The sequence below is a fragment of the Natator depressus genome, chromosome 15, assembly GCF_965152275.1.
Source record: "Natator depressus isolate rNatDep1 chromosome 15, rNatDep2.hap1, whole genome shotgun sequence".
Lineage (NCBI taxonomy): Eukaryota > Metazoa > Chordata > Testudines > Cheloniidae > Natator > Natator depressus.
Genome location: NC_134248.1, coordinates 16,196,546 through 16,210,087, shown reverse-complemented (window position 1 = coordinate 16,210,087; position 13,542 = coordinate 16,196,546). Strand labels below are relative to the sequence as shown.

The window sequence follows — 13,542 nt, the reverse complement described above, 5'->3', positions numbered from 1 at the left end:
AATCCTGGACTTTGATCCTTTGCCTGCTAGAAATGCCACATGTCCATACAGCATTTGCCCCAACTACTGTTGTCTGAGGTATGTGCAAGTTCCACTGTGTTTTGGCATTTCAAGTAGAGTAGATTTAAAGGAAGGCCAATCAACCAAGGGTCTCTGTCGATCCAGCCTGCCTGCTCAAATGGATCATACAGCCAACCAGTACGGTGGTAGCCAGCTGAGATGGGGGAGGTCCACAATTTTTAAATTCAGCCATGCACTGTGGGTACTGCTGAGGGCAGAAGGGGATATTGCCCCACCATGAGAGCTCAACTCTCTGTTATGGTTTATAGGCAGAAAGCCTGGACAAGACTGGCCTTATGGGCCCTTTAGAAAGCTCATACTGTAAGGGCTACCTACCATATTTTAAAATTGAAAATGGAGTTGGATTATGTGCTTTATACTATTAACTTAATAAAATTGCCCTTTCCACCAGTTTTCTTTGAAATTACATACTGTATATTCTTATTGAATGCAGGTGCTATATAGTCAATCTAGTTAGTTAGCTATAAGATGTGGGAAACGTGTCTTAAAAACCATCACGAAAGGAGCAAAGTTACCCTTTGACCCAAGTGGAAAAGACAGAAGTGCAATCTGGAGAGGAGCTTTCATACATGAGAACAGGGAAGAAAAAAGGTTGTTCATATTTTTACTGACTAATTCTTTAATCTTACTCTTCTTTGGGAGGCTGGCACCTGGTAGGCTTGGAATTTCCAGAAATAAAAGGGATTTCATATATTTGATGATGAGCACACCTGGATGTGTTGAATATTTTGCAGTCATAATTATATCTGCACACCTGCTAGTTAGAGTCCTGAGTCAGTTTGCCAGACGTGACGAGAGAGATTTATCTCTGGCATGCCTGAAAAATCTCTCTTTAGCATCAACTTTTTGCTACTTTGTAAACAGCTACAGAATCGGAAGCCTTTTTTAGTCTTTGCTGAAGCTGTCTGTATCTCAGATTAAATTGTGGGGTTGTGGGGGAAGGGGGTGCTTGGATGATAGTTTACTAGCAATTTGTTTTTGCTTCGATGTGTGATGGAAATACAAATGACAGGAGTGGGAATAGGAGAGTTGTTGAATTCAACTGGAATTTTTCCTGTGGGAATCTATTAATGTTTTTAATTCTCTGTGAGATTTTTCTAAGGTAATCTTTCTGACATTTACATTTTTTAATGACTATTATTAATTGAAAAATCAGCTTTTTCTATTTTTTTTTTTTTTTTTTGGTATCAAATGCTAAAGTAGTGCATTTCTCACTGCATAGAAACTCAAGTAACTTAAGGAAAGTTCCCTAAATTACACACGAAACAAAGTGGGGTTTTATAGATGGTGTTATTGGTAATTTGTTCTCTAAAGTTATATAACTTTACATTTTTTGAAGAAGACTAAACAATTCCCAATTTTAGTAGAAACATGTTCTGCATGGGAAAGCCCTTTACAATACAATGTGTGATGTGCACAGTCATTTCCTAACTGGAATATCGATCTGGACACCTGGATTTTCCAATCAGCATGCAGTTGGTGGTGGATCAAGAGTAATCAACATAATATATCTGGAGTTTGTATTGTACCCTGTCAAAATAACTTCTGGAGCACAGTTTGGTCACTGAAGGAGGAGAGTGTTACCAGCACAGGAAAGGCTAGGGGAAAAAAAGAATAGGATTGATGTCTATTTAAAATAACAAGACGAAAGTACGGCAAGGAGGTGTTGCATCTCTCAAGGCTGGTGTCCTCTTACAAACAAATAATGTCATAAGCAAAATTTAATTTATGTCCTCCAATGTCCTGTCTTGGAAGCCAGTGCTCACAACATCTAGGTGCCTGTGGGTCAAGCTCATAGTCTAGGACAGAGAACTTTTTTGAAAGCATTTATTATAAATTTCCTTCTGTGGGTCTCACTTTACTGCTTAGAGCCCTAGGGCCTGATTCTGGTCTCACACCAGTGTTAGTCACTTTTGACAATGGGACTTAGGCTCCTAAATCATTTAGGGACTTTTGAAAATTTTGAAGATAGGCACTTAGGTGCTTTTGAAAAATCTCACTAGGAGGCTATCTGCATCTTCAGGCACTTAAATACAGTACCTGTGAAAATCTTCTTAAGTGATTTTGCCGAAGTTCACAGAGGGAATTAGCAACAGAGGTGGGATTAGAATTTAGGAGTTCACTGTTCCCGGTCTGTTGCTCAAACTGCTGTGTCACAACTAGTGCAGAGAGCAGTAGAAAACTTAAAACTTAAAATTGTTATGCTGTAACTTCTCATCACCGCTGTCTTTTTTGCTGTGCAGCCTCTGATGATTTAGCAGTAGCAATTAATAATAGAAAATACCTCATTCCCTAGCAAAACACAACGTGGGGCTATTGATAAAAGCCATATACTATTAAATACAGATTTCCAGATGGATGTATATAATCGCAAAATCCCATTTCCAAAGATTGACAATTTACTTTGAATCCATGAGTGAATAAAGTATGTTTACTATTATTTTTTCCCTATATCCCAGTCTGAGGAGTCTTCTACAGTATTGTCCTTGTAAAGACATGCATTAGGAGTGTCTGTTTCATGCCAGCTAATACCTTCCTCACATCCAGGCACACACAGTCTGTCAGCAAAACTTTTGTGTTGCTAATTAGAAAAATGCTATTAAATCCTGCCTCGTAATCCCGATAGCCTCTGGGCTGACTCAATTCCATTTTGTCTCCCTCCCTCTCTTAGAACTATACTTTGGAATCATTCCTTCATAAAAAGGGACACCTCCCTATAACATGCTCTGTGTTAGCTACATTAAATGTCCAGAGGGTTACAAAGACAAATTGTCACTTTGAGTGTGATTAGAATGGTTTTGGATACAGTTATGGAGCTCTGATCAAGTGACCTTCAATGACAAAGCGCTTATTGTAACAGACAGCCTCGTAATAAGGATGAAGTACGTTACAGATAGGCACTGAAGGGTTGAATCTCACCATGGGGAACAACCTTGTACAAGCGTGTAATCATCTGAAAATTTATTCCTGGCTTGTCATGAGTCTGGATCCTCAGATAGCATCATAAAACAGATGAATCAGTGCATTAAAACATGGAAGTTATGCACTGAGCTCATTATTTTTGTAGCTTACTGTACAGCACTATTGAGGAAGAGAGAGATGTTAGATTGTAAACGCCTGTTTCATGACTAGACCTAAAATATTTGTTTAATTAGGAATTACAGATACCGTAGTGATCACTGTTATATAAATAACAAAGATAGAATTAAATCTCTCTCATCTCAACTGAGTTGCAGTAGTCAATGCATCCATTTAATAAAGGAAGAGTCAAAGTCTGACGCTGATGCATCATGAGTGTCTACTTAAAAACTGAAATGTTTTACTTGTCCATGTAATGCTTAGTTTTACTTCTGTTTTACCATCCTCTTCTGTGACCCATCTGGGAGAAAGAGTCCTGCTGACATTCACTTATTTAACTTAGAAAATGATTCTTTGGGCTGGTGGAACCCATCCAGTAAACAGCTTTTTGAAAGAGTCATGATTATTGACATCCACCATGACAGGCCCCCCCCCCTTGCTTTTCAATCTACTCCTTTTTTAATGTGAACACAGGCAATAAAGTAAGAGATAGAAGTGTAGGATATATGGGGCATGGTCACTAATTTCACACAGGAAAGACTCTCAGTAAAAACCTGCTTATAATGCTCACTACTGTGTCATTTTCCAAATTAATTTAAAGCTATAAAGGCTGGTAAATTAATAGCTATGCCTCAGCATTGTTCTGGAGGATCCTCTCTAGCAAGCTGAAGTATTGTTCAGTCTTCATTGCCATCCAGTCTTTGTTGTCTTTGCAAAAATTGTCTACATAGGTGTTCATTTTGATGGACATTTTTGTGCTGTGAACATGTTTTGGTAAGGCCTGGATCGATCCAAGCACTTAAGAATGTGCCTAACTGGGTCATATGAGTAGCTCTTTTGAATTCAACAGGATTACTCAAGTGCTTAAAGTTTTATGCACATGCTTAAGAGCTCTGTTGAATTGCAGCCTGTGATCAACCACTTGCTTTACATAGTCCCCCAGCCCAGTCATCAAATAATAATTTTTGATTAGTACTGATGCTGGGCCATATTTGAACCAGTGCCTAGAGGTGAAAAGATCTATATCCATTTCCTGATCCTGGGAACAGTGCAAACTCCTCTGAATGCAATATTTAACATAGTGTGGTCATAAAGTTAAAAAGAAATGCTGTTTTGATTTTTTTTTTTTTTATTAATATAACCATACCTGGAACCAAAAGTTGGAGCACTTGGGAGTAATGAAACTCTGGGGTAAAAATGAGTATCGCTCTAATCTTACCTGAAGTCCTTTTCAGTGGATATATATTCCATGGCAAAAGAGCACAGTGAAAGCATTATTTTGGGAGGAAGGGGAAAGAATTTGCCAAGGCCCTAACTGGAATGATAAATGTGCTTGCTCCACAAAATTTGTGTGTCCAATTCCTTGCATTTTGTAGTTGTCACTTGTCAGTCCAGTTTGCAGCATGGAGAATAACTGAACACATTTGTATATTCAAATATATGATGGGTGCATATTCATGTAGCAAGCTCAGCACTTCTCATAGTTTAGCGTGGATGGATAGCAATGAGAAGCAGATTTGATAGATTGCTTGATCCCGAAGTGTAAGAGGGAACATTTTAGTTTGGATTATATGGCGAATAACCTCAACATAATGCTAGCTATAAGGGGAAAGTATAGACTCTTAAGCGAAGCAACTGTCTGAAGCAGAGCACAGTTGCAGTACTGTTGTTCATAATATGTGCTTCTTAACACTATGTGATTAAGAAAATCTTGTGCTTTTCTTTGATTTCTCTTCTTGGAAAGGTGTCTCTAGATTATTGCTGATATGGCTCTTCCACCTCCAGATCCACAGTTTGTTCTACGGGGTACTAGTGCTGAAGTCCATACTCTACATTTTTATTGTGGAGGCCAAGAACCCGATTACCCCATTCTCTTCTCTGGGTGAGTAGAAGCCTTTAAGTAAATTTCCCACCAGAAGCTGTTGCAGAGATGAGCATCCTTCAAACCCCCCCCCCCTTTTTTTTTTTTAAAGAGAACATATACTTTAAGTAAATTATAGCTGGGAAAAACAACAAAATGTATTTCCAGTAAGTGATTGGTGCATTGAATGAAGTCTGTGTACATACATAACACTTCAGAGTCCGAGAAGGCGGAAGAACAGCAAAATTTCTTATCAAATTTTACATGATTGTCACAGAACATGCCATCCATTCCCTCTATCAGGTCTTCCAATGGGCTGATCCATGTCTGGAACCTGAAGACACGCAGGGTGGATACAATTCTAGATGGCCATGGAGGAAAATCTGTGCACTGGGTGGAAGCAATCTATGGCAGAGACAGGCTCCTCAGGTCAGTGGAGTAGTCAAAAGGGACAAGAAATTGTGGTGCTTGTATTAATCTTGTTGCTGTAACATACTTGATAAGAAGGCGTCACTTATTTCTGAAGTCACTGTAAGTCTTGTCTCTGAACGTACAAGACAAAGTGTGACACGATTTACAATAAAGGACCAAATTTAAAAGCCACAAAATAAAAATTGAGAATGCCTAAAATAATGTGTTCAATTTCTTCAGAGTAAATACTGCTTCCTGTGACTACAGCATCACAATTCAGTATTTCTGGTGTCCTTTAGTACATCAATGGAAGTGAGGTAACCTGAAGTCTTTATGTGAAGAAGGGAAATTTGGGTGTAAACTGACAAATGTTTCACAATAGTTTTCAAAAAAGAAAAATACAGAATAAGATCATGTCTACACTAGTGAGCTGTGCCGCTGTAAGATTGCTCGTGTAGCCACTCTATGCTTCTGGGAGAGAGCTCTCCTGTCAACATAATTAAACCACCTCCAACAAGCAGCAGTAGCTACGTCAGTGGGAGAGCGTCTCCTGCCGACATAGCGCTGTCCACCCCAGCGCTTCTGTCAGTGAAACTTATGTCACTCAGAGGGGTGTCTTTTTCCACACACCCCCAGTGACATAAATTATACCAACAAAGTGCTAGTGTAGAGATAGCCAAGTTACAAGGTAGAAAACCATAAAGACAAAGGCGATAAGTGAGTTCAAGAGATAGGAAAAGTAAAGGATTGAAGGATGTGCAGGAAGAGCCGGAATGGCGGATTAGTATCTACCAAAATTGAACAAGAATGCTGGGTTACATATTCATACTCTGTTGCAAAATATATTACGTTTTCCTGCAAGGAGGGATGTTTGCAAGGTTACTGTGTTCCTTGGAATACACAGGTGATCCACCTTCTTTGCAGCAGATGCCAGAGCATCTGTGTGATTTTTGAGGTGTTCTGACATGTTTATCAGGAAAAGACATCTCTTGTAAAGTACTATAGAGCTCATTAGCATTTATATTTGTTGTCTGCTTAAATTCTGTTAACACCCTGAAGAAATTTGGTATTGAACTAAAATTATTCATCTAATTATCCAGTTTTCCCCCTCATCTATTCTCTGCTGTGTATTTATAACGTTATGATGCTTTAAGTATCTAATATAATTCCAGGGCTGTTGTTACCTGTATTTTTCCTTCTTATCTGCATCTAAAATTTAACCAGAACAAACCATTTTCCCCATCTCCTGATAGATTCTTAAAATGTAAAGTCTCATGAGCTACAGAACTATTCAATACAATTCCTGTTTTATGAACTAACTGGGATTGAGGAGTTCATAAAATCAAAGTTTATAAAATTGAATATTTCAAAATTACAATAGGTGCAGTGCATAACTTAATTTGTTAATTGTTCAGTGATAATGTACATTACCAACTGTATATAGTGTGCCTGGTTTTCCTTTTACTGAGAGAATAACATCTCTTCTTTGCTGCCAAATCTGTCTTTTCAAACCTATACAGTCACTTAAACATTGGCTGAAGGATTGAAGTCACATTTTACGGCGGGAAAATGACATCAGCAGCAGAAAAATGGTTCATATGAGTGATGTTCATAAAATCAGGGTGTTACTGTACATAACACTGTTTTGCTTAATGCTTCTGTCAAGTGAGAAAATTGTTAGTAAATTAAAAATATTTGAATTTGTATAATTTAATGTATGGAAGAGAGGCGTGGAGGAAGCTCTTATCCCAGATGATGACTTGATGGCACATACTGTAACTACTTGGATACTCATAGAATATATTTAATGAATTCATTGTTTCAGGCTTGCATACCCAATATTTGTTGTCAATACCTGCAATTGCTTGTAACTTGACCCTGAAATAAACTAAGTTGTTGCTCTTACTTATTGACTATGTATGTTCCATCTTTAAAAACGATGTGAAGATTTGATTTGTGGGAAACTGAGGTGTTCAGGATATTGATAATGGAATATGGAGCTTCATTTTCAGACTACTCCACATCAGTAGAGACTGATAGTTATTACCATCTGATAGTGGTTTGATGAGACTGGTCTCAGTCCACTTCCTAGGGTTAAATCCATTATATCTGCGTAAAGTTTTGAATATTCATGGTCTATACCTGTGGAATGCAGAAGGTAGGGGAGGTGAAATGCATCCCCTCTATCCAGGGCCAAGATACTGTGCTGTTTTAGCTTATGAACTGGAATAACAACCACACCTGTGCACCAGTAATGTAGTATAATAGAGCAACTGGCTTCACATAACTATGGAACTATTAATTCCCTCCCCTACATTGTGACTTTCTGTGTCTGAGTATGTGAGAGCAGCACAAAGCCCCTGTCTGTGGCACCTAGGAGGTGTGACTTCTGTGCATCCTTTCCATCAGCAGATCCATGATTTTGGTTTTGGCCCACCACACTGGAAAATTTCAACCTTATGGCTCTAGTTTGTTAACCCTTGCTACTCATCATTTTACTGGTTTGTTTCTCTCCCATTAACTCTCCATGGATATACAATATTCCTAGAATCTTTTGACATAGTTTTTACCTCTTTGCATGTATTATCTTTGTCTAATTTGCCTTATCTAGTAAATGGTGGGTTCTAGTTTTGTTTTGCCCCTCTTTTACATAGTCCGTGTAGTCATTACTATTTGCCTAGTGCGTTTGATGACACATGTAAGAAGTTTTTATTTCATTTCTGGGAGAAACTGTGTTATATGGGCTTTTTTTTATGTTTGTGATTCTGACCTTCATAATTATATTTCAATTATTATAACTTACTTATTGTTATTATTGCAAAAACACTCATTTGTAAATGATCACAAACAGTGTATTTATTTTTTATTGTAAAAGCCAGGGTCGTAACCAAAAGATCTGCCTCTGGGATTTGGCAGAAGGAAGGAACACAGTGACCGATTCTGTTTTGACTGAGAACGTGGGATTCTGCAAATGTTCACTGCTGAAGGTGGCACAGGGACACTGGCTAATGGCCATGCCAGGAAAAGACCTAGATGAGGTAGGAAATCTGTTCCCTTCTGTTGCTTGGAGGGGGGAAACATTTAGCGTGCTTTGTTCCTTAAATTATCTGACAAGGATGAGGTTTCCCCTTTTCAGACTAATCTGTTAAAGAAGAGACACAAGGAGCTCTTTGTGGCTACTAATTGGACCTTCCAGGGTTATGGCTGAACCATAAATCATGCTCTAATAACAGAGCTTCTATCCTGGTTTTATCTGACATTTAAATATTTGCAGCTGATGATCCTATATATGCAGGAGTTTTGAAAACCTGTTAATACAGCTATCTGAGTAAGGGGGAACTAGTGATCTGCTGGCTAACTTTAATGTTCAAATAGTTCATCATATTGAGGTACTGTTCCTTCATCTGAAATGTAAAGTAGCATTATAGTGGGACATTTGGATGGCTGAGGGATTGGTAATGCGATAAATAGTGTTTCACCCCTCTGTTAATGGTTTTACTAAGACCAAGTTGGAAATAGTTGAAAGTTATCACTAGCTGATGGATGTTTAGTGAAGTCTGTGTGCCATGATTTGACGGTCTCAATCCAGTTCCTACTGGACACACATCCATATCTCAAACCAATTACCACAACTGCCATTATTTGACAGGCTTCTTAGTAGTATCAATAGGGAGGCCAAAGTCAGAATGGATGTGGAAGTTGAATCCCTCCTCTATAGAGGTGATCCCTTCAAAACAGAGTTGAGGAGTCATTGTGCAGTGGTTTGCACTGCCACTGCCCCGGTGTACTTGTTCTGGACTTTTGTACTCTCAGTCTGATCTCTAGTGAGCACTAAATTAGCCAAAACCTTTTTTAAAAGTAACATTAAGTTGGGTGATACAACTTTTGTGTTGTATAGTGTCTATTTTATCAGTGTTATATTATAGAAATAATTTATTCATTTTCATTTTGTTTGGCATGCAAAAGTCAGATATCTGTATCTCTTTTTGAGGGTAGTAAACAGATAAATATTAAAATACATCCTCATCCAGACATATGACATTAGAATACAAAAAAAAAATGAAATACAGAGAAAATGGCATATAACTTCATATATAGATAATAACAAAACGTGTTGCTAAACATCACAAATAGGCATCAAGGACAATTGATTTTCTGGGTTTCAAGGCACATATATGTGAGGTAAAAATAATAAATGGTGCCCAGATAGCAAGAAAATATGGATTTTTTTTTATTCTTTTAAAGTTATGCACATACTTTAGTGCTTTGCTGGATTAAGGCCAGAATGCTCAGCGCCTTGCAGGAGCAAGCCCTAAGCCTGTGAGCAAGGCTAATGTAAGATTGTCCCATATTAGTTCAATAAGAACAAAGTACTACAGAGCAAAAACTTCATCTTAAATCTGAAAGGAACATATTCTGCTGCTGGGAATGGGAATGGGGGGCATTGGTCCTTATATACATATATTTTCTCTCTCAGTGAAGAATGAAAAAATCGCCTAATCCAACAAGAGGAAAGTTTTTTACCCCCTTTCTTACAACTCATCTTTGTCTTGTTTGCATTTGTGTGCATGGGCCCTGAAAACTGATGATGGTTTGCTATCTCCCAAGGTAAAAAAGTTCCACTCTGTGTATGAACCTTTACATTAGACCTGTTAAATTCACATACATTCCTATAATGTATAGTACCTCCAAATAGGCAGGACTATGTGAGACAGAGTGAGAACTTTTGTGGCTTATGATTAAAATGAGACTTAATAAGTGTTTATGCTTGGCTGATGCCCAAAAAAGAGTAATTTTGTCTAAAAGCAGGTTCAGTCCATAAATAATAAGATCTGAACAGGCATTTATTTGTTCATGATTGCATTTAAATCACAAATTATGAGTTACATGCACTTCTCTTGCCAATTTGCCAGAAACATGTTAAAAGCTTTATTAATGTGAAAAAGAAAAAGGGTGTGTTTCCTTGTGGCCGTCTTTAGCCACCCAGGAACAGTATTAACCTCAGGCAAAGGCAAATCTTTCTTCTATTAAGGAAAACCAATATAAACACAGAACTTCAAGTTTTAAGTTACAGTTGTCAAAATATATGAAACGGTATTTATTTCTGAAGCTTCATAGCCATTAATGCAGTCTCCTTCTCTGGAACCCAGCAAAGGCAGATTGTGCCTGATTGTCTTCTCCAGACAGCTCTTTTAGTCTTCTTGCTACCCTTTGTCCTTGGCAAAAAGTTTAATTCTCTTCTGAAGCATGCTATGGTGGGAGTAAAGGAAATCTTAAAAAGATGCAGCAATGCACTTAGCACGATGACATCTTTTTCTCTGAACACTGCAATTTGTCTCCTGCTTCCTTTGCTCTATGAGTTAAAGCACTTTCAGATTCAGGGGTAAAAGATAAGTGCAATTCTTTCTGCTATTTCTTTTCCAGCTATTGTTACATCTAACTCATTGGTTACCAGTGGTGGCAACGGAGTCTCCAGAAAAGAGCATTTTTAGTTATAGTCCGACTCCAGTTAACAAAAGCTCCCAGCTGGCCAAAATTGAGTGTGCTCTCTGCAGTTGTCCTGTTCTTGGAGATGGCTCCTCATCACTACAATCTGGAAATAGTCTCCTCTTCCATTGTTGATTGGGCTTAGAAAGCTTCTCTATGTTCTTTTTAGTACATTCTGGCTTCCCCAATACTGGAGAGCAGCTGGCTTTTGGCAAACCAGCTGACAGCCTGTGGAATTGAGGAAGATGTCCTGGCAGGCTTTGAAGTAAAGATATGGAAATCAAACGAGACCACAGCTGCCTCTGGCTTGATTGATGGCTCCCCAAGGAGAGAGAAACTCTCATATGGCCAGTATCTCAGATGGATTTGCACAACTCACATTGACTAGAGTTGAAGTTGTATGCTTGTATCTGAAAGCAAAATGTGGCCCTAAAATATACCAGAATGACCCAGGCTGGTAACCCTTGGAGATACCAAACATTTACATTCCTTTTTCATTCAGAAGTAGAGATTCCAGACAAGTGTTTGTTTAAATAAAATTAAATGTAACCTCAGTAATTAAACGTACGTTTGTGCTGGGGGGAAATATGAATAATGTTTCTGACAATAAATATTTGTTATGTAGGAATTCAACTACCTCAGTGCAAATTGACATGGACAGTTTTGCCCATTTATCATGCCATGGGACAGGCACAGAAATTAAAATTCTAAGGGCTTGATCCTCAGCCCCTAATCCAGCTGTTTTGCATGCAGCACAAAGGGGCTGGAAAGTTGCACTGAACGGACAGTCAAGGATTCTCCCCGCTGTAGGAGAATCCTCAGACAATATAGAGCTGGCTATGTTGGCTTTACACCATCCATTTCCTCTCCTCACTTTTTCCGTATAAGGGGTGTGGACAGAGGCAAGCTATGAGGAGGGCCAGAGCACATATCCCTTGGCCAGTACAACAAACCCTCTGACACCCACAGCCAGCATAATTTTGAGCAGTCTAATTCTGCAGAGATTCTGCAGAGTTACTGGGGTTTATTTCAGAGCCTCCTGGACCCAGGATCAGGGGCGCTAGAAAGATTACTTTAAAACCACCATCCTCTCCACTGTGCCAGTTATGAGCATAGATCTGCTGAGGATATACCCCTAAGTGTGAAAGCTCTTGGGCTGACTGGAATTATGCAGTAGGATCTAAATAGTTTGAGGTCTAGAACAGTTCTTATAAAGAGTTGATTAATTCTGTGCCATTAAAATCCAATCACTTGCACAGCCTTATTGAGTTAGCTTTCTGTGGTAAATATTATTACTCCTGAGGGCATTCTGCACCAAAAGATTAAAAATTCAGCACACAATATTTTAAAATTCTGCAAGTTTTCTTTGTCAATAAATAAATGCAGAGGCTCCAGCATGGCAGTGGGGAGCACAGGCCACTGGCTGCACAAAGGTGGGAGAACACCCTACACCCCCCTGGGGCACGGACTCAGCGGTGAGGCTGCACCCAACCCTGACACAGCACAAGGCCTGGGCCTGCCCCAGAAACACCCTGCGGCCCTGCCCCTCTGCACCAGGCGCACCAGGTGTAGGGCAGGCAGGCTCAACAAGGCAGGATTCAAGTGGGGAGGGGCTCAGCGTGGAGGGATCCAGCTGTGGGGTGAGAGGATTCTGTGTGGGACAATCCGGGTGCAGGCAGCCCAGTGTGGGGGTCTAGGTGTGGGGGGATCTGGATGCACAGAGGCTCAGTGGGGGGCGGTTCTAGGTGGAAGGGCAATGGGACTCTGCAGAGGCTTCCAGGTGAAGGTGGTGGGGCTCAGTGGAGGGGTCTGGCTATGGGGGTCTCAGCAGCTGAGTGTGGGTGCTGGGGGACAGGGGCTTGGTGAGGTGGGGGTCTGCGTGCAGCTAGTTGGTGGTGAGTGATGTGGGGGCTCAGGGTGGTGCAGGGGGTGGGGCATCAGGGTGGGGGTTTTAGTGCCGGGAGCTCAGTGGGGGGTGGTCTGCGGGCAGGGGTGGGGGTTCGGAGGCAGGGGGGCTGGGTGCAGGGGGGCTACAGATGCAGGGGTGAGGTTCAGTGCATGGGGTTCAGGTATGGAGGGCTTGGGGGTTCGGGATGTACTGGGTGAGGCTTGGCAGGGGTGTCTGGGTAAGGGAGGTCCAGGTGCATGGGGGTTGTGCGGATGGGGGAGCAGCTCCCCGTACACTGACCCCTCCCCCCACAGCTGAGGCACGATGGGGGCAGGAAGCAGGGGAAGATGCTGAGCTTCCTGCAGCTGGGGGAAGTTTCTGGGGGTCAGTCTGACACAACCCCAGCCACTCCTTGCAGGGGAAAAGGAAGTCCCATCCTCTCCTGCCTCCAGCCCAGCCCAGCCGGGACTAGCAGCTAATCCCAGCTCAGGGTAGGAGCCAGTGGCTGGGGTGTCCCCAGTCCCATGGTGATTTACCTTTCTGCCGGCTGCTCTGAGTGCCTGAAACGATGTAGCTGCGATGCTAGGGAGTGCTGTGTGACTGCTTTTGCAGCTTCCCTTTGCTTTCCTGTTAGAGGGTCATTTTTCTGTGGGGAAGCAAAGACATCTGCAGGGGGCATGAATTCTGCGCACGTGCACTGGTGCAGAATTCCCCCAGGAGTATAGATATTATGGCA

General features: G+C 40.7%; 1 protein-coding gene across 2 annotated transcripts in view; it reads left to right on the top strand.

The window, feature by feature from the left end:
* Positions 1-13,542, top strand: part of GNB1L (G protein subunit beta 1 like) — a 57,052-nt gene that overhangs the window by 24,668 nt on the left and 18,842 nt on the right. The window contains exons 2-4 of one of the 2 annotated variants that reach the window (XM_074972933.1): positions 4,914-5,041; positions 5,324-5,449; positions 8,307-8,469. In XM_074972933.1, coding sequence (XP_074829034.1) covers positions 4,914-5,041; positions 5,324-5,449; positions 8,307-8,469 — 417 coding nt within the window. Of the gene's footprint in view, positions 1-4,903; positions 5,042-5,323; positions 5,450-8,306; positions 8,470-13,542 lie in introns of both variants that reach the window. The other variant, XM_074972934.1, reaches the window with a different exon arrangement.